This window comes from Saprolegnia parasitica (genome assembly GCF_000151545.1).
Source record: "Saprolegnia parasitica CBS 223.65 unplaced genomic scaffold supercont2.7, whole genome shotgun sequence".
Lineage (NCBI taxonomy): Eukaryota > Oomycota > Saprolegniomycetes > Saprolegniales > Saprolegniaceae > Saprolegnia > Saprolegnia parasitica.
In genome coordinates, this window is record NW_012156401.1 from 828,635 (window position 1) to 854,144 (window position 25,510).

The 25,510-nt window shown below is 57.1% G+C and overlaps 12 protein-coding genes and 1 non-coding gene across 13 annotated transcripts; 8 read left to right on the top strand and 5 right to left on the bottom strand.

The window, feature by feature from the left end:
* Positions 1-399: 399 nt before the first annotated feature.
* Positions 400-920, top strand: SPRG_03046 (hypothetical protein; the record flags this gene model as incomplete). The annotated part of the gene is made up of 2 exons (XM_012341627.1): positions 400-572; positions 638-920. The coding sequence occupies 2 exons, from the start codon at positions 400-402 to the stop codon at positions 918-920; spliced, it is 456 nt and encodes a 151-aa protein (XP_012197017.1).
* A 1,531-nt stretch (positions 921-2,451) lies between these two features.
* On the top strand, positions 2,452-3,503 carry SPRG_03047 (hypothetical protein). The gene has a single exon (XM_012341628.1). It carries the CDS (start codon positions 2,465-2,467, stop codon positions 3,455-3,457), a length of 993 nt encoding a protein of 330 aa, XP_012197018.1. The 5' UTR covers positions 2,452-2,464; the 3' UTR covers positions 3,458-3,503.
* On the bottom strand, positions 3,418-6,975 carry SPRG_03048 (hypothetical protein). The gene is made up of 19 exons (XM_012341629.1): positions 6,880-6,975; positions 6,748-6,830; positions 6,662-6,698; positions 6,556-6,620; positions 6,450-6,515; positions 6,288-6,405; positions 6,157-6,246; positions 5,687-6,111; positions 5,476-5,614; positions 5,257-5,412; positions 5,105-5,206; positions 5,021-5,059; positions 4,921-4,977; positions 4,735-4,875; positions 4,655-4,681; positions 4,505-4,603; positions 3,867-4,454; positions 3,616-3,816; positions 3,418-3,569 (listed from the first exon to the last, which is right to left on the bottom strand). The coding sequence occupies exons 1-19, from the start codon at positions 6,934-6,936 to the stop codon at positions 3,486-3,488; spliced, it is 2,574 nt and encodes an 857-aa protein (XP_012197019.1). The 5' UTR covers positions 6,937-6,975; the 3' UTR covers positions 3,418-3,485.
* Positions 6,976-7,426: 451 nt separating this feature from the next.
* SPRG_03049 (hypothetical protein) lies at positions 7,427-10,973 on the top strand. Its single transcript, XM_012341630.1, has 11 exons — positions 7,427-8,223; positions 8,272-8,334; positions 8,383-8,586; positions 8,636-8,740; positions 8,786-8,854; positions 8,909-9,798; positions 9,848-9,953; positions 10,001-10,181; positions 10,223-10,395; positions 10,444-10,690; positions 10,741-10,973. Exons 1-11 carry the CDS (start codon positions 7,438-7,440, stop codon positions 10,932-10,934), a joined length of 3,018 nt encoding a protein of 1,005 aa, XP_012197020.1. The 5' UTR covers positions 7,427-7,437; the 3' UTR covers positions 10,935-10,973.
* Positions 10,974-11,312: 339 nt separating this feature from the next.
* On the top strand, positions 11,313-12,108 carry SPRG_03050 (hypothetical protein). The gene has a single exon (XM_012341631.1). The coding sequence runs from the start codon at positions 11,322-11,324 to the stop codon at positions 11,991-11,993; it is 672 nt and encodes a 223-aa protein (XP_012197021.1). The 5' UTR covers positions 11,313-11,321; the 3' UTR covers positions 11,994-12,108.
* A 459-nt stretch (positions 12,109-12,567) lies between these two features.
* Positions 12,568-13,827, top strand: SPRG_03051 (hypothetical protein; the record flags this gene model as incomplete). The annotated part of the gene is made up of 4 exons (XM_012341632.1): positions 12,568-13,050; positions 13,102-13,580; positions 13,634-13,771; positions 13,824-13,827. The coding sequence occupies 4 exons, from the start codon at positions 12,568-12,570 to the stop codon at positions 13,825-13,827; spliced, it is 1,104 nt and encodes a 367-aa protein (XP_012197022.1).
* Positions 13,828-13,840: 13 nt separating this feature from the next.
* SPRG_03052 (CAMK/PHK protein kinase) lies at positions 13,841-14,797 on the bottom strand (the record flags this gene model as incomplete). The annotated part of the gene is made up of 1 exon (XM_012341633.1): positions 13,841-14,797. One exon carries the CDS (start codon positions 14,795-14,797, stop codon positions 13,841-13,843), a length of 957 nt encoding a protein of 318 aa, XP_012197023.1.
* Positions 14,798-15,197: 400 nt separating this feature from the next.
* On the top strand, positions 15,198-20,097 carry SPRG_03053 (hypothetical protein). Its single transcript, XM_012341634.1, has 20 exons — positions 15,198-15,469; positions 15,531-15,615; positions 15,662-15,802; positions 15,847-15,933; positions 15,981-16,245; positions 16,292-16,392; positions 16,444-16,605; positions 16,647-16,766; positions 16,816-17,139; positions 17,187-17,255; positions 17,306-17,387; positions 17,436-17,557; positions 17,607-17,669; positions 17,713-17,963; positions 18,009-18,069; positions 18,115-18,243; positions 18,287-18,423; positions 18,687-19,619; positions 19,663-19,839; positions 19,882-20,097. Exons 1-20 carry the CDS (start codon positions 15,213-15,215, stop codon positions 20,057-20,059), a joined length of 3,744 nt encoding a protein of 1,247 aa, XP_012197024.1. The 5' UTR covers positions 15,198-15,212; the 3' UTR covers positions 20,060-20,097.
* A 328-nt stretch (positions 20,098-20,425) lies between these two features.
* SPRG_03054 (hypothetical protein) lies at positions 20,426-21,551 on the top strand. The gene is made up of 6 exons (XM_012341635.1): positions 20,426-20,716; positions 20,760-20,858; positions 20,908-21,006; positions 21,054-21,158; positions 21,210-21,237; positions 21,283-21,551. Exons 1-6 carry the CDS (start codon positions 20,489-20,491, stop codon positions 21,507-21,509), a joined length of 786 nt encoding a protein of 261 aa, XP_012197025.1. The 5' UTR covers positions 20,426-20,488; the 3' UTR covers positions 21,510-21,551.
* SPRG_03055 (hypothetical protein) lies at positions 21,548-22,491 on the bottom strand. The gene is made up of 2 exons (XM_012341636.1): positions 21,786-22,491; positions 21,548-21,727 (listed from the first exon to the last, which is right to left on the bottom strand). The coding sequence occupies exons 1-2, from the start codon at positions 22,473-22,475 to the stop codon at positions 21,560-21,562; spliced, it is 858 nt and encodes a 285-aa protein (XP_012197026.1). The 5' UTR covers positions 22,476-22,491; the 3' UTR covers positions 21,548-21,559.
* Positions 22,492-23,440: 949 nt separating this feature from the next.
* SPRG_03056 (hypothetical protein) lies at positions 23,441-24,112 on the top strand. The gene has a single exon (XM_012341637.1). It carries the CDS (start codon positions 23,513-23,515, stop codon positions 24,017-24,019), a length of 507 nt encoding a protein of 168 aa, XP_012197027.1. The 5' UTR covers positions 23,441-23,512; the 3' UTR covers positions 24,020-24,112.
* A 51-nt stretch (positions 24,113-24,163) lies between these two features.
* Positions 24,164-25,095, bottom strand: SPRG_03057 (hypothetical protein). Its single transcript, XM_012341638.1, has 6 exons — positions 25,020-25,095; positions 24,925-24,969; positions 24,626-24,875; positions 24,490-24,575; positions 24,370-24,437; positions 24,164-24,324 (listed from the first exon to the last, which is right to left on the bottom strand). Exons 1-6 carry the CDS (start codon positions 25,068-25,070, stop codon positions 24,267-24,269), a joined length of 558 nt encoding a protein of 185 aa, XP_012197028.1. The 5' UTR covers positions 25,071-25,095; the 3' UTR covers positions 24,164-24,266.
* Positions 25,096-25,345: 250 nt separating this feature from the next.
* Positions 25,346-25,417, bottom strand: SPRG_30025. Its single transcript has one exon. It is a non-coding gene; the product is annotated as a tRNA-Met (tRNA).
* Between the last annotated feature and the right edge of the window lie 93 nt (positions 25,418-25,510).

Below are 25,510 nucleotides of genomic sequence, written 5' to 3' on the forward strand. Positions count from 1 at the left end.
GTGTTCGCGTAAAATCAAGTTAGCAGAAACTAGCTCAAAGACTTCGCATACGTAGTGCTACGCCTGAATGCGTGGGAGTTGGCACCAGCACTTGGTCGTTCGAGGCATAATGAACTCGATACATTGAAACTCTGGATGATGCGGCGGGCGAATTTAGAGTCTGCGCATCTATTCTTGTCGTGATAAAGGACGCGGGCTTCCATGACAGGGACGCAGCCTGAGGGGCTTCGTCCTCGCACGGTCGCAAGCGCCATTCGCATCGAAGGCAACATGCACGATCTGTCACTCAGCGGGGTGCGTTCCAAGCTCAGCTTTGAAAAGCCAGCGCCGAAGCCCAAGCCAGCAGCCGAGAGAATGCTTCTACCGCGAGAACCGAAGCAGCTTCGACCGCGCACAACCATGGATGTGACCGTGGGTGCGATGCTCAAGACGATCCAGTGCTTGAAGCAGGCGCCGTCCACGGACGAGCTGCGGCGCGAAGAAAATAACTACGATGCCCGTGCAAAAGCCACCGACGAGGAGCGTCTGAAGCTGCGCTTCAAGACCATGCGCATGAACAAGGTGTTTGTGACGTCGGTGAAGAAAGCACCGACAGACGCATCGCCATTTCAAGTGGGTCAGATGGCCAAGTCTGCAGTTATGAACTCGTCGCGGCCGCCGTCTCGTGCGAGTGTCTCGCGCTCGTCGAGTCGTGCGGGCGGTCCAATCAGTGCGGGATCATACCCACGGACGACGAAATCGCTGCGCCAGTGCCTCAAACTCCAGCCGTCGCGCGGAAGCAGAGTCTTCGAGACTTTGAAGTCATTAGCCAAGAGGCAGGCGACAAGGTCATCTTCCGCGCACTCGGAGAAAAGCGAAACCATGACGTGGAAGATGCGAGCACGCTGGAGCTCACAAGGTGGGACCGCGACGAGTGGTAGGATACATTGTACAGTAAATGATGTGAAGAGTAGTTCATTAGTTGATGCAATCAGCTTGCCTTTATCTTCGACCAGTCTAGTTTGCCAATCATTCTTGGCGCGCCGAAAGTGCAGTCGGCGGTTTCATAGCACATGACATCAACGGACTCGATCCTTGCGCTCATGCGCAAGTTCCGATTGACGCCAGACGACTTGAAGTACTACGAGGAGCATATTGGCGTCCTACCCGTCATGCTGCCGTCGCCGACTGAGGCCGCGTCGGAGCTCGAGACGGAGACTTCTTTTGACCGCCGGTTCGGGGTCGAGAGCAGCCACCTTCTGCGGTCGTACTATCGCACCGAGAAGCGACCCGAGACAGACGAGGAGGCATTGATACAGGTATCTACTGACCGTGGTGTACTTAAGACAGCCTGGCTAACTCAAGAATAGGTGACCCCTATTACGATTACACCGCGCTCGAATAACATGTTCCACGAGGTTCATTCCAACACATGGACGTATTTGTGTCGTCACAGTCGCGCGCTGCTGTAGGCAGTGCAACTCAAGCTACGACAGCCAAAGTATCAGACATTTGCTCGCCGAGAAGCAATGATGTCATGTCCGCCACGTTGTGACCTTGTCGTCGAGCCGCCGCCGGTGGTGACGCGAAAAAAGAAAGTGAAAAGACCAAGCTCCTGCGGTCCAACGCGACGCGCGCAAGAGATCGAGCCTGAGGCTGCGCAACGACATTGGCCGGCATCGCGGCGCATTTCGTCGGCAAGCCGACGCCGTGTTGTGCCCTCCACTTCGAGCCTTCACGTGGCATCGGCAGCTCCGATTGCGCTCAGCAGTCCCGCGGTCGGGCCACGCAACACGACTCCCACTGCATGCAAGATCAGTGTATCGACGCCGCTTTTTTTGTCGCCGACCGCCGTGTACCAGCGACCAAGGTCAGCAACGATACATATTCGACAGCCGCTGCCAGTGCAAACAAGTCCCGCTGGCATCGCGCCGACCCATGCCACGCGCCTCGTTGCGCAACAGAAGGCGCTGTCGATCTACCTCAATCGCCACAGGAGCCTTCCGCCACCAGAGCAACCGAACCAAGATGCAACCTCTCGGCCGCTACCGGTAGCCACATCGTACGACGGTACATCAACGCGCCCTCCGCGCATACGCCGCAAACCCAAGATCGACTGGAGCCGGCCCAGCTCGGCGTCCCCGGTTCCAAGAGGCCGAACCGTGCTTCATGTTAGCGACGAGCTGATGTCCGTGCGCAGCAGCAACGCTTCATGAATCGCAGCACTCACATGGAAGCGGCGGCGTTGGCGCGGTTTTTTACCAAACACCAGCGCGACTGTTTTTACCGGATACGAAAACGACGCTCGATTTCGACGGCAGGGTGCAATTAATATCCTCATTCTCAATTTGATGCTATGTACAGTATGATGGATCTAATCTTTTTAAAGTGAAAGAAACAAATGATGCAAACAGCGCGGTTGAAGTGATGGGCGGCGTGGTATCCGGATACGCCGGGCCGCGGGGCGTGCCACTTTCGATTCAGCATGTACGGGACGTGGGGCAACAAGAAGCAGGCGGCCGAGAGCGCTGCGCCGTTCCGCTACTCGGTGACGAAGGGCGACACGCTCAGCAGCATCGCAGCCAAGACCAACATGGCCGAGAAGAAGATCCGCGAGCTCAACCCGATCGTCTTCAGCGGCAAGAGCAACAACGTGTACCCGGGCCAGGAGCTCATCGTCGACGAGCCGCTCGCAGTATCGCTGCCGCCGCCGCCCGAGTTCATCGACCAAGGCTGGGGCCAGATGCACGTCGTGCGGTCCGGCGACACGGTCAAGAGCATCGCGCTCGAGTTCAACACGACCGAGGAGGCGATCCGCAACGACAACCGCCAATACTTCCCCAAAGGCGAGCGGGGCATCATGTTTCCAGGCCAGATGCTGCACATCCGCGTCATCAACACGATCCCGGACCCGAACCACGTTGACGCCCACGCCATCATGCACGTCGTGACGCAAAGCGACACGTTCGACTCGATCTGTGCGCAGCACAAGACGACCAAGGCCCGCCTCCTGCTCAAGAACAAGGTCGCGTTCCCGAACGGCATGAAGCCGCGCCTAGTGCCTGGGCAAGCGCTCGTCGTCGGTCACAACTCGGCTGCAGAAGACCGCATGCGGCACATTGGCGAGGTGAAGCTCACCAAGCAGATCCACGTGGTGCAGGTCGGCGAGACGCCCGAGTCGGTGGCAGCGCACTACGGCATGACGATCGACGAGCTGCGCGAGTTCAACCGCGCCTACTTCCCCAAGGGTTACCGCGGCGAAATCCGGCCCAGTTACAAGCTCGTCGTGAAGCGCGTCGACAACCAAGCGGACGAAGCTGGCCACAACCAAGTGCAGGGCAGCGACGACGACGACGACGATAACGCTGCTGCCGTGCCCAACACGTACGACACGATCATGAGCCCTGTGCGAAAGCCGCGAAAGACCAAGAAGAAGGCGCGGCCGACCAACCAGCAGAGCGACTCGGACTCGGCGTAGACGTGTATAATAGACAGAACATGCATCTCTAGGGTGCTCCGTCGTGGATCTTTTGCACGAGACGCGCGATCTCGTCCATGTGCTGGCGCTTCGCATCACGCTCCTTCTCCATCTACGAATAATTGCGGTCGAGGCATTGCTGCATCCTTGCCACGGACCTGAAGGAGGACAACCTTCATCTCGTGCTCGGTCGACTGGAGGCGCGTTTGGTACTCGTACAACCGCTTCTGCATGTTGTGGTGCTGGTGTTTCGCGGCTTGGAGTTGATGTGCTGCGGTTTGGAGCTTGGCTTGGAGGCTCATAATCTCACTTTTGAGCGTCTCCGCCTGCGTCCTGAGCTCTGCCTGATGTGCTGCGTGCTAGGAACACACCACTAGAATAAAGACACCCAAGTCCAGAGAGCACGTACGGACGTCTCGAGTTGCGCGATCTTTTCGGAGCTCCGAGCCTCTTGCTTGGCGACCGTCTTGCGAAGGTGGTGGAGTTCACCCTCGAGGTACTCGAGCGCCGCCTCCTTTGTCGCGAGCTCCTCTTGAATACGCTCCATGTCTTGCAGCCGCGCGGCTTCCGACTCGACTTGCCCCGCACGCGCCTCGACCTCTCTCTGGTACTCTGCCATGTCGGCCTGTGCAGCGAGGCTATCGTCAAGCGCTGCTTCCAACTCTTCCACGCGACCTCGCATGTCGTCCAACGCGACGACCAAGGCGTCCTTGTCCCGGCGTGCGTCCAGAAGAAGTCGGCTTTGATCGTCCAGCATGACGTTCTTGACTTGAACGAGTGCGTTGGCGTCACGCAGCTGTGCCTCGAGCGCTTCGATGGTGTCGCTTGTTGACGCGGACTTGGATAGCGCGCTGGTTGCTGCATCTTCAGCGGCGAGACGCTGCGAACGCTCATCGTCGACTTGGTGCTCGAGATGATCGATGGTTTCTTGGAGCTCGGTCATTTGACGCTCGAACGCCTCTTGCATCTTCATGACGCGCTTGTCCATCGAGTGGAGCTAATCGTTGGGGATGTTACAATATCGCGGCGAGATTTTAGACACCGTACTTGGGACGAAAGAGTCGAGTGGCTTGCTGAAAGCTCTGCAACACGTGCCGTTGCCGCCGAACACTTGAGCTCCCATGCCTTGGCGTCGGCCATCGCTTTCTGGCACACATATACATACAAGCCAATAGGTGGGGCCATGTCGTTTGGTACCTGCAGTGCTTGCTGTAGGTGTTTGATCTTTAAAATCGAATCTTGCTGCTTCTGACGAAACTCGAGCTCCATTTCTGCACCGCCATCGCCGAGTGCCGGAGCAGCATTTGCTCCTGGCGCTTCCACTCGGTCTCTCGGCGCTGCCATTCTTCGCGGTGCCGGAAGGTTCCAGAATCGAGGTCGCTCGTTTTAGCCAAAATGGCATTGCGCAATTGCAGCACCTACATCCATGGTCATGTATTCGCATGAAAAAGAGAGCAACCCACTTCTTTCTCCTTGGCCGCGTACTTGGCGTAAACGTCTTCCAAAGACGCAGTCGTGTCCTACGGCATTTGATGAGTCCGAAAATATTCGCTGGCAAAGTACTGCGAGCTCGCGCCTCAGCTGCTGCACGACCATGGTGTGCTACGACAACAAGTATTCAGTCGGCACATCAGGTAGAGTTTCTACCGCGTGCGTCTTGTCTTGAAGATTGGACGCATGTGCCTTGGTTGCAGCATCCAGTGCAGCCTTTGCTTCAGCCAAAGTCATCTCCAAGGCAAGGTTTTTGCTCTAGTCGCCCAAATGAGCATGTCCACGCGGAGCATCCTACTTGCTCATACCTTGAGCGTACTGTGCTCTTGCATCCAGTGGGCCACTTGTGCTTCCGACGCGCGCAAGCTTGCTTGGCTTGTCACCAACTGCTGCGTGATATGGTCGATGTCGGACTGGAACCCTTCCACAGCGTCCACGTGGCTCTTCTGAAGGCCCGCCAGGAGCTGTGCTTGATGTTCTTCGAGAGCAGCTCGCGTCATTTCAGCCGCTTGAAGTTGGTTTTGTACGTTTGCGATGTTGGCCGTCAAAGTTGCGTTGGCTGCGGCTAGCTGCAGCACGCTGGCTTCCGCTGTTTGCACCCGGTTCGTCATGACCGCCAAGTCGCCCTGGAGGCCCTCAATCTTGTCGTCGGTCAAGTCCGTTTGGCTGGCACAAGCACGCACTAGCGGTGTGCACTGTGCACCTTGGTCCACCCAGTGAGGTTGACTTAAAGGGGACTTTGTCGGGGATGCAGGCGGTGGCGGGGCGACGTCATCGCTAACGTCTTTGGTCTGGACACGATACCCGTGACGCGTCTCGGTCTCGACAAAGACACTGATGGGCGGAGGTCGCGTCCGCAAACTTTGGTGGTGAAGCTCGCGAAGATTTTGCTTTGCGCGGTTGATTTCTGCATCAATCTCTGTCAAGACCGGCGGCTTTGGAAGACTATTGGCGACGGGCGATCGGTTGCGCTCTTCGAGGCGCCGTATGCGAGTTTCCAGCGCGTCGGGCACGGAGCGCGAAGACGATGCTGCGGGCGAGGCTGCGTCGGCCCTTCGCAGCACGGCCTGCGCAAGTGTGTTGTAGCGGGGCATAGCCAGCGCTGCCATTTCGCGAAGCACTTCGACGTCTTCGTCGTCGAGCACATCGAGAGCCGACATTTTCTACGAACGGAGGTCAGCCGCAGCCATCGAGTCGCTTTGACGTACGTCGAGCAAAGAGATGGGGTACGCTGTCGTCGAACACACAGGATTCGATTGGCTCTTGCTAAATGTTTGCAGCCGGAGACTTCGTAGGTTCTAGTGCGTGCTGAGGAGCGATCCGGGGGGCGTGACTGTACCTGGAGGTAAAAGAGAGGTCGGAGGTCGTCAATATGAGCGATTTGGTTGTCGCGAAGATCCAGGATCTCCAGCTGAGGCAGCTTGAGAGGGTCGAGAAGACCGTCGAGAACCGTGAGGCTAATGGGATCGATGAGATCGCGCAACATGACCGTCTACCGTACGCGTTGTAGGCGAGGGAGAGCTCCTTGAGGGCAGGCAGCGTTGGAATGCCCATTGTCGTCACGAGTCTGCGCTTCCATGAGACCAAAGAAGCTTGATCGCATCAACCTGTTGGCCGAGAGATCGAGGACAGTGAGGTGCTCCAGTCCCCGCAGCGCCGAGTAGGATGGAGCCTACACGTGCCATCGATACAGCTCTGTACGCAACATCGTACCTCGATCCAGTTGGACGACAGCGACAGCTCGCGGAGGCTATAATGCCACATGAAGACCTGCACATGAACGGAAGGAGCATACGCACTTGGGGAAGCGCTGAAGCCCATCCATGGTCCGGATGCAGTTGCCATGAAGGTTGAGGACCTCGACACCAGTGGGCTCCTCCGCCTAGGACGTCTCCCTTGAGAGCCTCATATACGGCATGTCATCTTCGCACGGAAACGTCCTTGATGGCGAGAAGCGCTTGGTTCACGCAGCTTATCCGCGCCTCCATGATGATGATGCTCACGAAAGATTGGATTGGCCAGTCTTTGCTGCAATTGCAATCGTCTGTGTAGTATTAAAATGGTTTTCACATACAATATCCAGATATTTTATTCATTGAACGAACCCAAGTACGGCAAATCCACCATTTCATTGCCGTAATTTCGGTCGCCAACTCGAGCGTGAACCCGAGCCTGCCCACGCATACATTGATCCAAGCTCCTCTTGCTTCTCGCGCCTCGTGTCTCGCAGCGTTGTTGAAAGTACATGGTTGGGATGGTTGGAGCATTGCACTCTGTCCACGAAGCAACAATCTGATCGCATCGAGGTATCCTATGGTATTATTATATTCCCTCCATTCGAAATGCATTGGTGTTTTGTATAGAACGCCCACTGAAAGGGTATAGTATTTTAGAATGCAGTACCTGTAATAATGCATATTCAGTAAAATGCTTTCGTAGAGGAAATGGTCCCTCACCACATTTTGCTTCCATTTTGAACTCGGGACGCCATGAGCGAGTCGTTGTACGATGAATTTGGCAACTACATTGGCCCGGAGCTAGATGACTCCAACTCGGAGAGCGAGGAAGAGCGCGAAGAGTCCGAGCAAGAGGATGGCGCTTCCGACGACGAGGCTGCCAGTGGGCAGGAGGCTGACGACGATGACAACATGGGCCGCGAGCCATCCTCGGCCTTGTCCACGTACCGCGAAGAAGACCATCGAATTGTGCTGCATGAAGACAAGCAGTACTACCCGGACGCGGAAGAGGTCTTTGGCGATGCCGAGGTGCTGGTGATGGAAGAAGATGCGCAAGCGATCGAGACGCCGCTCGTTGCGCCTGTCAAGGTCAAGGAGTTCTCGAGCGCCGAGCAGCCGCCAAAGACGACGTACTCGAACGATTTCTTGGCCAGCTTGATGGACCACCCGTCCATGGTCCGCAACGTGGCTGTTGTCGGGGACTTGCACGCAGGCAAGACGGTCCTCTTGGATCTGCTTGTCGAAGCGACGCACGAAGTCAAGTGGAAGGACCAACAGACCGATGCGACGAAGAAAGCGATGGCCGTCGAGCTGGAGCGACGGTATACGGACACCCGCATGGACGAGCAGGCACGCAAGGTCAGCATCAAGTCGACGCCCGTGTCCCTCGTGCTGCCGTCCAGCAACGGCAAGTCGTTTATCATGAACATCATCGACTGCCCCGGCCACGTCAACTTTTCCGACGAAACGACGGCTGCCATGCAAGTCGCAGACGGTGCGGTGCTTGTTGTCGATGCCATTGAAGGTGTCATGATGAACGTACGTCATTACTGCTGTTTGGCCGCCTCGCTAATGCATGCTATGTAGACGGAGCGCATTGTCAAGGCAGCTCTTTTGTCGAAGCTCCCGATCTTGCTCGTCGTCAACAAGGTATGACCAGGATCGATGCCCCATCCAGTCGAACGAAATCGCTTGTAGGTTGACCGCCTCATCATCGAGTTGAAGTTACCGCCGGCCGACGCGTACTTCAAGCTCCTCCACACTATTGAAGAGGTCAACAAGATCATTGAGACGCACACGCCCCTGGGGCAGCCGGCAAAGCGCGTGTCGCCGGAGCTCGGCAACGTTTGTTTTGCTTCGGCGCAGCATGGCTGGCACTTTTCGCTCGAATCCTTTTCCCGCGTACGCACTCACTTTCCGGCTTTTGTCAAGAGCTCAAATGTGTTTCTAGCTCTATAGCGAGATCCATCGCGGCGTCAACCCCACAGAGCTCGCGAAGCGGCTCTGGGGCGACATGTACTATGCGCCTGCGACGCGCACCTTCAAGAAGAAAGTGGTGCGTCTCTGAACCTTGATCTTTGCATTTTCAATCATGCATTAGCCGTACGAGAACGCACCGCGCTCGTTCGTGTCGTTCATTCTGGAGCCGATCTACAAGATTTATGCTCAGGTGCGTTGCAAAGGGTATAATGGAATGATATGGTGCTTATTTGGGTCGCCGTAGGTACTGGGCGAGGACACGGCAACGCTGTCCAAGACCCTGCGGGACCTTGGGCTTCGCGTGCGCCGCGAGGACTTGCATCTGAACCCGCGTCCGCTCCTCAAGCTCGTGCTCTCGCAGTTCCTTGGGCGGTCTGCAAGCTCGTTTGTCGACATGGTGTCTCGGCATGTACCGTCACCGCTCGAGACGGCGGCCATCAAGGTCAAGTCGCTCTACACGGGTGATATGGACTCGAAGGTGGCGGCTGCGATGCTGGCATGCGACCCCACGGGCCCGCTTATGCTCAACATCGTCAAACTCTACTCGTCGACGGATGGTACGACGTTCAGCGCGTTCGGTCGCGTCTACTCGGGCGCCGTGACGACCAACCAGCGCGTCAAGGTGCTTGGTGACAGCTACAGCATCGACGACGACGAAGACATGTGTGTGCGCTCGGTCGAGGCCGTCGGTATTAGCCAAGGCCGGTATAGCGTCCGCGTCAACCGCATTGTCGCTGGCAACTGGGTCCTTCTCGAGGGCGTCGACAGCAGCATCATCAACAGCGCGACGATCACTGACGCATCCGAAGACGTCTTGGAAAGCGAGCGCGTGGGCATTTTCACGCCGCTGGCGCAGCGTTTCGGCACGAGCGCTGTCGTCAAGCTCGCGGTCGAGCCGCTGAACCCATCCGAGCTCCCCAAGATGCTCGAGGGCCTGCGCAAAATCAGCAAGAGCTACCCGTTGGTGACGACCAAGGTCGAAGAGTCAGGCGAGCACGTGATTTTGTGCACGGGCGAGCTCGCGGCTGACTGCATCTTGCACGACTTGCGCAAGATGTACTCGGAGATCGAGATCAAGGTCGCTGACCCTGTCACTTCTTTCTGTGAGACGGTCATTGAGACGTCGTCTGTGCAGTACGTGCTTGCATATTTCCGACTCGTTGAGATTGATGTCTTGCAATAGGTGCTTTGCCGAGACGCCCAATCAAAAGAACAAGCTCACGATGATTGCCGAGCCCCTCGACGTCGGTCTCGCCAAGGACATTGAAGCGGGCGTCGTGAGCCTTGACGTACGACGTGTCTATGATGCGAAAGGCTGAAGGAGCACGATGTGTAGTGGCCGAAAAAAGACGTTGCCGAGTTCTTCCAGAACCAGTACCAATGGGACGTGCTCGCCGCGCGATCGGTCTGGGCATTTGGTCCTGACGCAAAGGGCCCGAACGTACTGATCGATGACACGCTCTCGTCCGAAGTCGACAAGAAGGCGCTCAACTCGGTCAAAAACTCGATCGTGCAAGGTTCGTTTGCCCGTATTGTCGCGATGGCTCATGATGCGTAGGCTTCCAGTGGGGCTGCCGCGAAGGCCCTCTCTGCGACGAGCCGATCCGCAGCAGCAAGTTCAAGATCCTCCATGCGTCTCTTGCAAACGAACCCATTCACCGTGCTGGTGGCCAGCTCATTCCGACCGCTCGTCGCGTCGTGTACTCTTCGTTCTTGACGGCGACGCCCCGGGTACGCTTTGTAAAAAGGGGTGTTTCGAAATGCTAACGTATTGCGTAGCTTTTGGAGCCAATGTACGCGCTCGAGATTCAGTGCCCCGCTGACACGGTCGCGACGTTGTACCAGGTGCTGACGCGCCGCCGAGGCCATATCACACAAGACACGCCCAAGGCAGGGTCGCCGATGTACACGGTGCGCGGTTTCCTGCCCGTCATCGAGTCGTTTGGCTTCGAAACGGACCTCCGCGTCTTCACGCAAGGTCACGCGTTCTGCACGCAGACGTTCGACCATTGGGCGCTCGTCCCAGGTATGTTTGCGAGCATCGGATTGGTTGATGGACGATTTGCGTGTGTTCAGGCGACCCGCTGGACGCCAACATCATCCTGCGACCTCTCGAGCCGTCGCCCGTGGATGCGCTCGCGCGCGAGTTCATGGTCAAGACCCGCCGACGCAAGGGCCTGAGCGAGGAAGTGAACGTCTCCAAGTTCTTCGACGACCCGATGCTCCAGGAGCTCGCCAAGCACGATTTGGACGCAGACCATCTCATGTAAAAAGCCAGCTCACACGACCTCGTTTTATATTCTTTGGAATCGGCGTCGTTGCGTTGGCAGATGGCTCCGCGCCGCTGCACGGAGGCGGCAGTCTGGACCCTTCGGGACGCCTTGGGTCATAGCCACGTCGGCGGCAGTTGCGGTGCTGCAAAAAACAGGCGGTGGCGCGACGCTTCCAGGTGCAGACCAGCCCAAGCGACCCGCGCGTGTTCTTATTCACAGTAGTAACTTCGTGCGTACCCTCGCGTTCTTGGTCCCAACGGCAAGCAAGTTGCATTTGGAACCGCAACGTGGCGCGTGATTGGCTGCGCCCCTTGGATCGGGACGGCGATTGGCTCGTTTTATTGCACTGTGCAGCCGAGATTGGCGGTCACTTTTGGATTTGCCATGTGCGACGTCGAACCGCGCAAGTTTGCGTACATTCCGCTGCTACTCAACCCAGTCTTCCCCGGCGAGCCGTCGGCCGCGTCGATCCTCCTCGAGATGCACCACCAGCTCAGCCTTGAGACCTCACCCCGCGTCCGGAAGCGCCAGCCCTGCAAGGTCGAGGGCTGCGGCCAGATCAGCATCCGCTACGGCCTCTGCTCGGGCCACGGCGGCCGCTATGTGTGCAAGATGGACGGTTGTGACAAGCTCGTCACCAAGGAAGGTGTGTGCACGGCTCATGGTGGCCGCTACTACTGCATCGTCCAAGGCTGCACCAAGCAGCGCTTGAAGAGCGGACTCTGCTTTGCACACGGCGGCGTCTCGTACTGCAGCGTGCCGGGCTGCAACAAGACACGCCAGAAGCGAGGTCTTTGCAAGTCCCACGGCGGTGTTGCCTACTGCAAGATCGAAGGCTGCAGCAAAGTGAGCAATGCCAAGGGTCTCTGCCGTGACCACGGCGGCGTCACTTACTGCCGGTCGCCCGGCTGCCAGAACCTCACGCAGCGCGGTGGTCTTTGCCGCAAGCACGGCGGCTTCTCGTACTGCCAGGTCCCAACGTGCAACAAGGGTTCGATCAAGGGTGGGTTCTGCCGCGCCCATGGCCACGACCTCGACGCCATGAGCCCCCGTTGACACCCCGTCAAATCTTTATCCGGCTCTGCTGGCTCCTCCGGTTGCGTGAAAATGGACTTCTGTGGTGTTATTTTGTAGTTTAACGTACTTTTGAATATAAGAATCTGTATTAGGACGCTGCCGCTCGAACAGCATGGACGGACAGAGCGGGTCCCGTTGGGTTCTCCGGCGCGTCGTCGGCGCTCGCGCTACTCGCGGAATGCAATGGGTACTACTGCAAGCGCGGGAAAAAGAAAAAGAGAATTGCTTGAAGAACGCTTCGGACTTGATTTTCACACATCCTTGTGTAAAACAAATAATCACATAATGCACCGTGTGAAATGCCTCTTTATCCGTGAATTATCACGCGATCGCTGCAGTACAGACAGGTGCAGCAAGGCCCAATGACCCCTGGCTGTCTCCTGCTTGGCTCGTGTCATACGCTAAACTGTGAGCTCACGTCAGTCGTCCGCTTCTGTCGTGCCTTGCCCACGCGCCAGAAACGTGGTGGGCGACAGACTATTACACTATATTGGTGGGACATGTAGAAGGTGTGCGATCTTCGTGTGCCGGTTGGCCAGAACCGGTGGCAGCAATGACGCAGGAGGGCTGGCCGCACGCCGTGACAGCCGCGCAGGCCGCGGGCCTCCTCACGCCGCCAGTCGCGGCTCTGGCGCTTCTTCTTGTGCTACTCCGCGTCGTGTACAAGCCGCACGATGCGTCCTTCCACCTCGACAAGCACGCCAACTACGGGTCTCTGAGTGACTTCAGCGAGACCGAGTCAGACGCGGACGACATCATCTACGCTGGCGAGGTGGCGGGCGACTATAGTGCGCCCTGGACGGCTACGTTCGACCTCGCCTTCGTCGCTGGCATGGCCGTTGGCGCTGTCGCCCTCTCGATCACAACGTCTATCGTGCAGCCGCGTCTCTTTACCGACTCGGGCTTCTGGCTTTCGCAGCTCGTCAAGATCTTGTGCATGCTGGTCGTCTCGACGCTCGGCGGGCTTGTCTGTCGCTTCTTCTGCATCGTGGACGACCATGGCTATGTCATGACGACGCGCAACTCGGTTTTCAAGGTTGGACGCTTTGCCAGCTCATGTGTGTATATGAACCTACTGCGCCCTTAGGTCAACTACACGCGCAAGCTGCAGCACTTTGCAGCGTATTTGATCCCGCTGCTTCGTCCTATCGTGCGCGCCACGGCAGCGCCGACGCTCGAGATGGCGTGGGCGTACTACTGCACGCTCGCGTGTTTTCTCCTTCTCATCAAGCCGCTGCGCGAGCGGTCGCGGCTCTGCATGCTGCAGTTCAACGCGCTCGATCGGCCCGAGGACCGCCCGCATACGCTGAAGTGGCTCATCGCGGGTAACTTGGTGCCTGGGTTTGGTCTCGTGACGCTCTTCTCCGCCGTCTTTGAGAACGTCAGCTTCCTCCTCCTCATCGTACTCATCGTGTGCATTGGCGACGGCCTCGCAGAACCCGTGGGCATTGCGTTCGGGCGACACAAGTACTTGACCTCGAGCTGCCTCTCGCAACGGCGCTACACGCGCAGCTTCGAGGGCAGTGCTGTGGTCTTTCTCAGTACGCTCACGCTGCCTGCCGTCATGTACGCAAGAGGATGCACCACGGCAGTCTTCTCATGATGTGCTACGTGTGCAGGTATGCCAGCTTTGCGTCGCCGACGCAGGTGTTTGCCACGATGGCGCTCTTGCCGCCGGTCGTGACGTACGCGGAAGCCAAGTCGCCGCACACGGTCGACACGCCGATTTTAATGCTGCCGCTGGCACGCTCTTGCACGTGCTCACGGAGCTGGTCTGAGTGTAGAAATAGAGATGCAATAATGAATAAGGTAGGTCTATTGTGGCATCACCGCGTGAGCTGGTGTCGACACCGTCCGTGGGTGCTGTACGCGTGGAGGCACGGCAGCTGTGGCAACGGCGTCGAGTACTCGACGAGCGTCGTATTGAGGTTGAGCCATGGGTGCGACAAGAGGGCCTTGGCCGAGGGCCGCTTGGCGGCGTCGGTGAGAAGACAGGTCGCAACGAACGACTGCGCGTGCATCGAGAGCTGGGCGCCGGACGGGAGGCTGTACTGCCCGAGGCGGATCATGTCTTCCATCTGCGACATAAAGGGCGCTTCGAACGGAAAGTGGCCCGTGAGGAGCACGAACGTTGTGACGCCCAGCGCCCAAATGTCGACTTTGCTCGAGTACGTGGACGAAAACACCTCGGGCGCGAGGAACGGTCCCGTGCCGTTGAGCCCCGTCATGTTCTTGTCGGTGTGCGCGATGCCAAAGTCGATGACGCGCACGTGGCCCGCTGCGTCGAGGAGGATGTTCTCGGGCTTGATGTCGCGATGGGTGATGCCCTTCTTGTGCAGCTCGACAAGCACGTCCACGACCTCGCGCACAATGCACCGGATCGTGTGCTCCGTGACGCTCGACTGCTCTTGGAAGACATCAAAGACGTGACCTGCCGGAATGTACTCGGTGACGATCGAGACGAACGCGTCGTCCTGGTACACGGCGACCAGCGACAGCATGTGCGGGTGCCCGCGCACAGATGAGAGCACTCGCAGCTCGGTTGAGAGTGCATCGACGCGGCTCGGCGTGCTCAAGTACTCTGTGGCAACCCGCTTGACTGCAACGACATGGCCGGTTGCTTTGGCTTTGGCGCGCACCACAACACACGTTTTGCCCTGGCCGATGGTGTCGAGGAGATCGTAGTCCGCTGCAATGTCGCTGCGAAGGATTGTGCAGAGCTCTCCGTCTGGCGGCGGCGGCCTTCGTCGGCAGCACCGAAAGCAAGCGAGGACGCGGTTCATGGCGGACGGGAAACTGCGCTTTGGTGCGCGACGGTGGTGCCAGATGGTCGTATCCGGAAAACCCACCGTTTCATCGGGGCCATTGCGATCGCCAGGCGCATTGGTAACGAGCCGACGAGAAGCGAGCGTTCGTCGTCGCTCACGGATGATCCATCGACCGCGTCGCCGTCAAGCGCAGCCCCGTGCTTGCGGCGTCGCAGAGAGGCTGCCCAGGACCCCGACGGATAATGGGTCCATGAAAAATCCTTCTGACATCCATCGGTGCATGCCATGGGCTAGGATGCGGACCAGGCATCAATGACGCTTTCAGTGTCATGAACCTTGCGTGCGACCGAAGTCGTATGTAGAGGTGCCACGTCATGGATAGCTGCTGCTCCCGGCACTATTTTTAGCGTAAAAGCGCTTCTTCTCACCGATGACGCGGTCGGCCGACGATGAAAGCTTGCCGCGGCTGGCGCTACCGCCACCGACGCAGCCGTCTCAGCTGTTTGAGCGCTCGTCCAAGCGCTGGCGAGACCCCACCAGTCTCAGCGCGCGAGAACGGGAGAAGCCTAGTCTCGTCATGTTTCGCACGAAACCCAGTGTGTTTTCGCCCGTCGACGCCACCCACCACGAGATGCTCGGCCACGTCGTCGCTGCTTTTGACGCCGACACGGCGCACACGTGTCTTCGGTATCTTGAATGCAGCGTGCGCCTGAATGCGCCGACCTCACTACTAGTACTGTCGATGTAGACCGGTCGACAAGTTATACTGGTACTTCGGCGTCCTGCAGCAGCTTGCGCAGGCCGACTCACCCGTACGCACCGTCTTGCAACACGTACGCTGGCCTGCCTGACATTGTTTCGACTCGCACATACCGGTAGATTCACGACATTTTATGCGCTGCGATTTACACGACCGACACGCCGACGCGGGGCTTTGAGTTTTGCCACTTGCTGCGTCAAGTGAACAACGAGCCGCTCGAGACGGAGCTCGCCAACGTCACCATCGAGCTCAAGCAAGCGGTGGGTGAGATCTAGCATTCTGACGACACTGCACTGTCGTATAGAAGGCACAACATGTCTACAAAAAGCAGCGTGCTCGCGACCTCCAAGCCGAGATTGGCCGCGCCAAGACGCACCAAGCGGAGCTCCAGGTTGGCGATCCCGTGCATGTGGCAATTCTTTACAGTGGGATCTGCAGGGTCAGTTGGCTAATGTGAAGCGAGCCGTGACGGCTGAAGACAACCTTTACGAGCAGCTGCTGAACGACGAAGCGGCGATCGACGCCCGGATCGCGGCTGCGCGCACCAACTACGACGAGGCCAAGTCGATTTCAGTAGAGCTTACAACGAAGTCCTCGGTCGTGCAGGATGAGTGTCAATCGACGCTCAAGTCGTTGCACGAGCAAACGCTCAAGGACAAGCTCGACCAAGCGATGCTGGCGTCCGTGCACAGTCTCAAAACAGGTCATTTGTCGTTTAGTTGATGAATCAGTGCTGGATGCGGGCGTAGAATATGCCCACTTGCTCGAGACGAGCCGTTCGATTGAGTACAAGGTGGCGGAACTTAAAGCGCAGCTCGTCGCAGACCACGCCACCATCGACAACATCCAAGTCCGTACTGGCAAATAGTTGTCCTAGGCAAGTAAGTGTATGGTGCACTAGGAAAGTCTGCGTCTCGCTGAGATCGAAAAAGCTGAGCTCGCCGAAGGCACGCTCGACCTTCAGCGAAGCCACTCGCCGCGCCCAAGCTGGGAAAACGTGTTTCACTTTCTTCCCGAAGTGGCCTACGTCGACCCAAAGAACCACACGGCGTGGAGCACCAAGGTTGCATTTGGTGCTGTCGTCCTCGTGTCACATGGGCGTAGACACTCATTCTCTCCAACAAGAACGGCCTCGTCGGTCGTAGCCAGCGCTTCGTTAACGAAATGTGTCATTGGCTTCAGCGTATTCAAGGCGACTGCGGCATAAGCTTGGAGCTCGCGCGCGTGTGTGCCACCCTGCATCTTTACTTGCACTAACTATACACGTCAATAGCTAACAAACCAAACTGAGGACGCGCGCCTGGAGCTCAACTCACTCCAGAATCACATGGAGCTCCTAATGCGCAAGGAGAAGAAAAAGAAGAAGCAGCCGTCGAGCCCCGGGTCGCCCGCTTCGAAGAAAAGCCACGCAAAAGCCAACTTTGTTGCGGCAGTGCACACCGTATCGGCTGTTCGGCGCGCGAGCTTGTCTGACGCGGCAATCGACCCGCCAGCAAAAGAGTACATTCTGGCGCTCGGAAGCACCCCAGAGGTGCCCCAATTCCTACGACACACGGGCAAGGTCCGCAATCGGCACATGGCCAAAACTGAGCTCGAGGTCTGCTCAGCATTGTGCTACTCCTGGCCAACGATTATTTGGAGTAGCGCATCATTCGAACCGTTTGGACGGGAAAGCGCGTCAAGGAAGCGCATATGGGCAACCGCATTGCTCTCGTATCTCGTCTGTTGCACATTCGCGCCTCAGTCCACGCCGCTTTTGATAGGACGACTACCTCTACGAGGTGCTGAAGTCCAAGTTTGGGATCCAAACCATAGTCGCCGAGTGGGGCTACAATATCCTTCACAGTACGTTGGTTTGACTGACTGCAAATTGGTGCTACTCGACATCGCTAGGCCTAAAGCTCTACTCGTGGGACAGCGAAGTCGATCTCTTTCTCCTCTCGCTCACGGGCGCGGTCTCGGAAGTGATCTACGAGGATCAAGAGGCCATGCTCAGTGCGTGTCGACTTGTGCTCGTGCGTGCCACCTTTGCTGCGACCATGCGTATCCCGTCACTGTGTGTAGCTGCGCCTCAACGAGTCGTACTTGGACGCCACGTGGAAGACCGAGCCGAAGCGACTCTTTCTCGTATGGTCGCATAATCGCACGCTGTCTAATGTGAGGTTTCTAGAAGGACGCGCTCCTGACTTTGCACAACTTTTTCCCTCTCAAGACACCGCTGCAGCTCAAGTCGATTGAAAAGGCACTCATCTTTGAGCGACTGCGCCCCAAAGACAAGGTGCACATGGCGTCTGACGAAGCAATGGTGCTGCTCGACGACCTCTTACCGACCAAGCCCAAGCCCAAGCGTGGGTACTTTCTCAAGACGCTACGCACGCAGCACTTTAAGGAGATCCAAGACTACCTCGCGCTTCTCGAACGGTGTGTTCGCCGATTGTAACTTTGCAAACGTGGCTCTTTGGATAGAAAACTCCACGAAGCTGACACCCACAATACGGGGCGGGTCGAGATTGAGCGTATCAAGCGGGTGCGTCGCCAAATCGATTGCCGTGTTTCCATGGAATCATTGCAGGCGATGCAAGCGCTGGACCCGAGCGTTTCGAACGAGTGGACCGGCGAATGCATCTTGCGGGGCATCCCAAAGCGTCTCGTGGGCCACGTCGACTTGTCAAGTGTTGTCGAGTACCGCTGCTTTCTCAAGGTCAGTTTTAGCCATTTGTGCGAACTCTACAGGACCCGTGTAGAAAATGAACCAAGGACTCATGAAGCACAGCCAAAACTTTTGCCCCAACGCCGACATTGTTTCGTTTCACTCGGGACCCCGGCACTGCGCTTTCAATGGCTTATCCGCCATCTACCCGTCGCCACAAGACACGACATTGTAGTGCTGCGATTCCATTCTTGGCTGATGCGAATTAATTTCTGGTATCCCGAGCCTCTCTGCACACGCTTTGTATAGTAGTTGGCCCAAGGGCATAATACATACTACTAGTAGTATGCCCTAGGTAGACCACACTTGGGTAGACCATTTGCAGTCAGATTTGCAGGATGTTGTCTCCCGTTGTTGGCGCGCGGCAAAGTTCACACAAGAGCTTCGAACTTCGATTTTGGGCCAATCGAAGCGATTCACGTTTGCCTTCGTAGCCAGTGCGTCATCGTCATGCAACACGACGGAGGCGGCAACGCTGCGATGCGGACGCTCCTTACGGCCAGCAGCTTGCCGCAGGCCAATGGCATGTTCTCGACCACGAATGCTACCTACGGACAGCGCCAAGTCGCGCCGCCAGTTGAGCCAGCGCCTCGAGCGTGGCCGCTCGCCGTGCACAACGACCCCGACATCGAGCAGCTGGACGCCGACGGGATGTACATCGTGTGCCGCATCTGCTCGGAGCTGGACAAGGCGCGCAATGGATCCCGGATCGTCCGAATGAATGCTCCGTTTCGCGTCGCCGCGTGGGAGCGTCACAAGGCCCGCAACTCGGCACACAAGCAGTCCGAGAGTGCGACGGAGCCAACTCCATACGCCGACCTCATGGCGTCGTACCCCGATATCGTACCGCAAGGCGTCGCGCCAAAGCCGCGAATGATTGCTCCAAGCTCGGCACCGCGAGCGCAGTCACAAGCTCAGCATTCGACGTACACCAACAATGGACACCACCAAGCACAGTTGCAGCCCGTGCTCAACATGCAAGCCGCCAATTTCATGCCGCAGGGCTACGCTCCACAAATGCCGCAACAAATGCAGCAACAAATGCAGCAACAACACCTCGCACCACAGCCACATCAAGCGATGCCGCCACAGACGCTTGTACAGCAGCCGAGCGCTGACGCAACGACGCACATGCACCCCATCGTGCCCATCAAGCGGCCTCTACCGCCACCGTCCGAGCCGTCCTCGCGCAAGAAGAAGAAAGAGAAGCCAATCGCGGGGTGCATGGGACGCGAAATGGTTGGGTCTTGTCCCGGCGCGATTCCGTTCGAGAAGTGCCAGACCGTACAGGCGCACTTGAAGGCGTTCCAGCGCTTCATCATTCCCGCGCCAACATTTGGCATTTACTACAACGAAGAGACACAATGGTATCTACGGCGTAGCGATCGAGATATACAAACGTGATGCTAGGTACCAAGTGTACTCGCGCGCGTGCGCCCGAGAACCGATGCTGAACCGGCGCCCTAGCCGCGGCCAAGCGTGCGAAGCCTGCTATCAACTCTACTCGGACCGCCAGCGACTCATGTGGAAACGCATTACGAACATGGAAGGCTTGCTTGGCGCGATCGAGACCATCAAAGCGACAAGGTGCGGAATTGGGTTCTCGCAATGCTCTCACCGCGTCTGTAGCCACGCAGAAATGGATACCAGCGTGCTCGTACGTTTTCTCCAAGGCAAGGCGTGTCTGTACACGGCCGAGGGCCTCCAAGTGCGTCAGACGTCCAAGAAAGCTCTCGAGTACCTCACGGAGCGGCGACGACTTCTCGAAGACCTCGAGTTTCGAACGTCGGGCACCCAGCTTATTTGATTTCATTCAAAGTAGTATTGAATCCATTTAGAGATGTGGGTCACGTTCTTGATGTCGCCGAGACTGTAGCCGTGGACGTTTTTGGGTCGAAGACGCTTCGCCTCATGCGCGTCGTCCGTGTTGAGCATCGTCGTCGTCGCCGCGGTAGCATTGTTCCCTGGAGAAAAAAGCGATTTGTTTTGCACTTCGAGCATTGCCGTCTCAATGCTGCGCTTGATGGCCATGGTTGCTGCAATGCAGTTATGATAGACGCGCCAGCAGCGACCGGCGCGAGGGCGTTGGGCCGTTGACTGTCATTAACGCTCCCGTATGGCGTGTCGCTATTGATAGATCGCCATGTCCATGCCCTTCAGCTTAAAGTTGCGTGCCTTTGGCGCAAGGTCGCCATCTTGATCGTACTTCGTCAGTCGTAAGTTTTGCACGCGGGGAATGACGACGCGAGGATGGGTCTGCCATCTCTGCACGAAGATGAACCCTGTCACACACGACGGTCCTTGCTTGTGCTGTGGACGGCCTCGGCGCCACGCAGTCAAGAGCCTCGCCAAGAAAGCAACGACGAAAGCGCTTCTGCTGCATGCGGACCTCTCCAAGCATACGCGACCCGAGCAAGTTGCCGACATGGTGGAGCACGGCTTTGACGTGAATGAGCTCAGCTCGGTGCGTTTGGCCAAAATGCTAGTCCGAACGATCGTTGACGTAGGAAGGCTACACGGTGTTGCACTGTGCGGCACGGCATGGACAAGCTGGCATTGTTCGTGAGCTGTTGCGCTTTGGCGCAGACACTGAGATCGAGGCGACGGTACCACGCACACATCCATTCTTCGTGTGTAGACCATAGCGCACTACAGGGAGGCCGGCGCGCTCTGCACTACGCAGTTGAGTCAGGGTCTATGGAAACTGTGCAAGAGCTTGTGAGCCGCGGTGCACTGCCCTCGCCAGCGACCAATGTAGCCAGTCGATGTACATTAAAGAGGACTCTAAACGAAATCCCTAGGGCGACGCGCTCACGCCCCTGCATATCGCAGGCCAAATGGGGCATCACAAGATTGCCGACGTACTTCTTCGAGCCGGTGCACGTCTCGGGGCTGTGACCAAACACGTAGAGAGACGTGTAGTTTGTCCGTACAGGTGGCTCACTCCGGCAACGTAGATGCGTCAAACGGCTTTGCACCTTGCTGGTATGTCGTCGGTGCAGCGACGAGAGTGAATGCGTGTGAACGTAGCGGAGGCAGGTCACATCGAGTGCGTCCGAGTTTTCATGCGCTATGATCTCGAGGGCGACGTCGTGGGCGCGGTGGATGCAAGCGGGGCCACGGCCACACAGACCGCGCAATTCGCACAGCGCTCGGTGGTGGTCGAGCTTTTGCAACTCCAAATTGGGGCGGGCGCCAAAGACCGACTGCTCGATAGGCTTCTTGCAATGGGGGCAGGGCGCCCGAGTGACAGGTAGCCATCTAGTACTGCCGATCAAAACAACTCTACGTTCAAGCATCAGAGTGTTTATTCAAAAGGCTTGGACGCAGCAACGACATAGTCAAAGCCAAACTCAAACGACCCGTCGCGGGTTGCATCGTCGGCTTGCTTGTCAAGCTTGTCGAGGTACTTGCCCATGGACTTGGCCAACATGGCGTCTTGTACGAGTGGCAGCTTCGTGCGCCCCACTTGCACCTAGAATGATGCACGTCGTCAAGTGCGCGCATACTACCACCTGTCTGTGGTCCTTTACCTGCCGCTTGATGGTCGCTGTTGTGTACACGTTGGCAAACTGCGCCTTCGACTCGACGGAGAGCCCCGAGCGCTCGAGCTGGCGCAGGATCCAATCCAGAGGAAACTCGCGGTACGTGCGGTGGCCGGCCAAGAGGATGCATGCGTCGCGCGTCCGCGCCATCTCCAAAACGAGCTTGTCTTGGGTCGAGAGCACACGTCCACTTGGAACGCTCATTGTAATGGGCTGCAGACCCGCTACATAAAGCCGGCCGCCAGGCGCCAGCAGCGGCAAGAGACGAGGAAAGATCTCATCCTGGTAGTAGGGCGCGTGACCCTCGATCGCGCCCACGAGGTAGTCGGCGACAATCACATCGAAGACTTGGTCCTTCAAAAAGGTAGGGTCGTTCCAGTTGCCGGCGAGGACTTCAATGTGCGGCTGCGGGAACTTCTCGCGGAGGCCCACGGCGCGGGTCGTGTCGCCCGTGACGGCAACAATGCCGTCGATGGGTAGCGTCTTGAGCCAGTTAAGCGAGTGGTCGCCCGTGCCGGCGTCGAGGACGCGGCCCCAGGCGCCCGCTTTGGCTGCGTGGAGCTCGATGTGGCGGAAGAGGCGATCCGTCGTGACCATGGTTGCACTGCTGCCAATCGAGCAAACGTCCGAGCTCGCGACAAGCCCAACAGCTGCCGACACGAGCAAGCACGCCAGCATCGAACGACTGTCTCGGGGCCATACAGAAGCCGAGTCAAACTAGACGGATAATTCGGCACTATGGCGCTCGTATGCCGAAAATAAGAACATCGATCGGCAGGTGCGAGTCTTGCGATGCGCAAATCAACCGAAGAGACGGCGTCGCGAGATCTAGCACAGCCGGCTAGCCTGTCGAGCTTGAGCAGTACAGTATCGAGTGCTGAGAGTGGCTGAGAGTCATGCAATGATTGATGTCACAGGTTTTGCATTTGCCCGCACGTGCGTGCCAAGCACCCAATCAACTGGGATCAACGGAGGGTTGACCTACAATAATGTGGTACGAACCAAGCGCCAAGCTACATCTAGAGCTCGGCGTTGCTACTCGAACGCCTTGGGGCATATATGTCTTTGCTCGCACTGCAAGAGCCTCGGAAAAGACGCGCTTTGCGCCAAAAAGCGCGCGCTATTCTTGGGTGTCGTTCAAGAAAGGGCGGTCCCTCACACATGAGCGGTGCCAATCAAACGCCGCCATTTTGTTTCGTGAACGGTGCCTCCACCAATCCAGCAACAAGATCACCGCAAATTGGGGGATATCACCTGCGATTGGCTAAAACTCCGAAGACTATTTTGGGGCTACTTTTGCAGAACTTTCCCGTAATTTGATGAAACGACCTGCATTTCGACCCAGAGATGATTCTCTGCCCGCCGAGAACGTCTCGTCTGTCTTGCCATTGCAACATGCCAATCCCGCCTGCATGTCACCTAGCATCATAGACTACCTTTAAAGCACGAGACGTACAGCCAGAGACTACCGAGAGGAACGGACCAGAATGGGCTAAATCAAAACGGCGACGACGTTGAACCGCGCGTCCTAAAATACTTAAACCCTCCAAATCTAATACAAACCTTGTCTATCCGGATGACCCCGACAGGATTTCACGGATTGACCTCGACTTGTGTATGGGGTCGAAAAAAGAACGGGAATCCGGATACGGAGGGCCTGGCGTGTGTGGCCCGTCGGTCATCACTTTGCAAGTTGCCAAGAAGGAAGAAGCATCATGGACCAGCTGCTGCACTACAAGGAGAAGATCACCAAGCGCCTTGATCGCTACGAGAAGCTCAACGAACTCGAGGCCCAGATCGGTGTCGAGAAGTTCTACATCTTCCTTGCTGGCGCCCTCGTCGCTGGTGTTCTCCTCTTCGTCATTGGCGGCGCCAGCCTCATCTCGAACCTCGTCGGCTTCATCTACCCCGCGTACATGTCGTTCAAGGCGCTCAACACGGACAACTCGAACGATGACACGCAGTGGCTCACCTACTGGGTCGTCTACTCGGCCTTCAACCTCACGGAACAGTTTACGGACATCTTCCTCTCGTGGATCCCGTTCTACTTCTTCCTCAAGATCGCCTTCCTTGTCTACTGCTACCACCCGTCGACGCTCGGCGCCAACACGATCTACCAGTCGCTCATCAAGCCCAACTTGATGCCCCAGGTCGAGAAGATTGACGCCGCCTTGAAGAAGGCCACGGACGCCGCCAAGGAAGCCTCGGGCAAGATCCAGTAAGCGGTCCGCGCCAGTGTTAGGCTGGCCTCGTATCGGCGCCGATGTGCGTGCGGGGCTCTATTTCAACTAAAAAACCATTACGTTTGCTTGACACGCGTCTCCTGTGTTGATGGGCGGACTATGTACAAAATCCGATGAAGTGATCTCCACAAACTCGATGATTATTGTGATCTGTGACGTGGGTTATTTACACGTCGTCATGGCACGCACACGCGCGCTTGGGGCCAAGGCACGTGGAAGTCATTGCCTACTCCTCCTTGTACTCGTCGCCCATTGCCTCTTCGATCATCCCTTTGAGCTCCAATCTACGTCAAGTGTCATTGGAGAGTTTTCGATGGGCGACGAGGTACCGGATCTCCGTCACATCGTCGCCCTGGAGCGTATCCTTGGTGAATTTGGCCTCCACGCGCATTTGGACCTGTGCGCGCACAGTAAGACACAGCATGTCCAAAGCCAAAGCGCGAGCGTACCATCTCGAGCGCACCACGCAGAACGCCGCACAGGATGTTGGAGTACGCGAGGACACCGTGCGCTTGGGGCGGGAGCTCCACGAATTCTATCGATGGGTGCGTCCATAGCCGTAGTCGAGATGACGCATCGACGCACCAGAGAACGGATTCTCGTACAGCACGAGCGAGCAGACATTGGGCATGTCTGTGGGCGCGACGTCGACGTTGATGCCCAAAAACATCTTGAACGCGACCTTGGCAATAACGTCGGCCGTCTCCTTGAAGTCAGCACACGCCGCGACGCCCGACTTAGCAAGGAACTCGTCAATGAGACGGATGCCAATGTTGTAGCCCATCTTCTCAAGCTGCGAATTCACTTCCTTTAGGTCCTCAAAGTCCTTGATGAGCTGCAAGACGGACGAGGTAAGCTCGCCACTGACTTACGAGATCACGTACCTGGGTCACGACAGCACCATACGTCAGCGCGAAGAACTCAGCGTTCTACGAGGGCAAGCGCGTCGGCGACCCAAGAGCACAACATTCTTCTATACCACTTTGGGCATCTTGGCCCACGCGGCCTCGCCGGCTCGCACACGAGACATGGGCGATCGATTTCTGCGGGCAGCGATATCCGTACGTTTCGTTCATACTATCCGGAACCGGTGAAGACGCTGGTTCTGTTTTTTGCTCCATGTGATTTTTTTTAAAGTCATTGATGAGGCGAAAAGAAGTACTTTTCCTATAGCAACTTGACGTGGGTACAAGCAGAACGCTATAAATAAAATGGGGGGTGTACGAAATCTTTCAAGAGGAGCAAACATAAATGGAGTGGCCTGAAGCGGTAGGTAAAATTAGAGCAATGAAATATAAAAAATAATAGCACTTGTTGGTTTCGATCCAACGACCTTTGGGTTATGAGCCCAACACGCTTCCTCTGCGCCAAAGTGCTCCTGTTATCTACGACCACAACACAGACATACCATCACCACGAAGCATCGTCTATTTATTATTTGCTTAAGAATTTTCATTTAACCACTTACTC

Excerpts from the sequence above, each read along its gene's own strand:
- SPRG_03057 (XM_012341638.1), bottom strand. The coding sequence starts at position 25,070 with ATGTCTCGTGTGCGAGCCGGCGAGGCCGCGTGGGCCAAGATGCCCAAA. Across the intron at positions 24,876-24,924 it reads ATGGTGCTGTCGTGACCCAG|CTCATCAAGGACTTTGAGGA; the intron begins GTACGTGATCTC and ends TCCGTCTTGCAG. Across the intron at positions 24,576-24,625 it reads GTACGAGAATCCGTTCTCTG|AATTCGTGGAGCTCCCGCCC; the intron begins GTGCGTCGATGC and ends ACCCATCGATAG.
- SPRG_03055 (XM_012341636.1), bottom strand. The coding sequence starts at position 22,475 with ATGCTGGCGTGCTTGCTCGTGTCGGCAGCTGTTGGGCTTGTCGCGAGC. Across the intron at positions 21,728-21,785 it reads CAGCGACCATCAAGCGGCAG|GTGCAAGTGGGGCGCACGAA; the intron begins GTAAAGGACCAC and ends GCATCATTCTAG.
- SPRG_03048 (XM_012341629.1), bottom strand. The coding sequence starts at position 6,936 with ATGGAGGCGCGGATAAGCTGCGTGAACCAAGCGCTTCTCGCCATCAAG. Across the intron at positions 6,831-6,879 it reads TCGCCATCAAGGACGTTTCC|GCGGAGGAGCCCACTGGTGT; the intron begins GTGCGAAGATGA and ends GAGACGTCCTAG. Across the intron at positions 5,060-5,104 it reads TTCAAGACAAGACGCACGCG|CACACCATGGTCGTGCAGCA; the intron begins GTAGAAACTCTA and ends TTGTTGTCGTAG.
- SPRG_03049 (XM_012341630.1), top strand. The coding sequence starts at position 7,438 with ATGAGCGAGTCGTTGTACGATGAATTTGGCAACTACATTGGCCCGGAG. Across the intron at positions 8,224-8,271 it reads TTGAAGGTGTCATGATGAAC|ACGGAGCGCATTGTCAAGGC; the intron begins GTACGTCATTAC and ends CATGCTATGTAG. Across the intron at positions 10,396-10,443 it reads TCTTGACGGCGACGCCCCGG|CTTTTGGAGCCAATGTACGC; the intron begins GTACGCTTTGTA and ends CGTATTGCGTAG.
- SPRG_03056 (XM_012341637.1), top strand. The coding sequence starts at position 23,513 with ATGGACCAGCTGCTGCACTACAAGGAGAAGATCACCAAGCGCCTTGAT.
- SPRG_03054 (XM_012341635.1), top strand. The coding sequence starts at position 20,489 with ATGACGACGCGAGGATGGGTCTGCCATCTCTGCACGAAGATGAACCCT. Across the intron at positions 20,717-20,759 it reads ACGTGAATGAGCTCAGCTCG|GAAGGCTACACGGTGTTGCA; the intron begins GTGCGTTTGGCC and ends TCGTTGACGTAG. Across the intron at positions 21,007-21,053 it reads TGCCCTCGCCAGCGACCAAT|GGCGACGCGCTCACGCCCCT; the intron begins GTAGCCAGTCGA and ends CGAAATCCCTAG.
- SPRG_03050 (XM_012341631.1), top strand. The coding sequence starts at position 11,322 with ATGTGCGACGTCGAACCGCGCAAGTTTGCGTACATTCCGCTGCTACTC.
- SPRG_03053 (XM_012341634.1), top strand. The coding sequence starts at position 15,213 with ATGACGCGGTCGGCCGACGATGAAAGCTTGCCGCGGCTGGCGCTACCG. Across the intron at positions 17,140-17,186 it reads TGGCCAAAACTGAGCTCGAG|CGCATCATTCGAACCGTTTG; the intron begins GTCTGCTCAGCA and ends TATTTGGAGTAG. Across the intron at positions 17,670-17,712 it reads AGCCGAAGCGACTCTTTCTC|AAGGACGCGCTCCTGACTTT; the intron begins GTATGGTCGCAT and ends TGAGGTTTCTAG.
- SPRG_03047 (XM_012341628.1), top strand. The coding sequence starts at position 2,465 with ATGTACGGGACGTGGGGCAACAAGAAGCAGGCGGCCGAGAGCGCTGCG.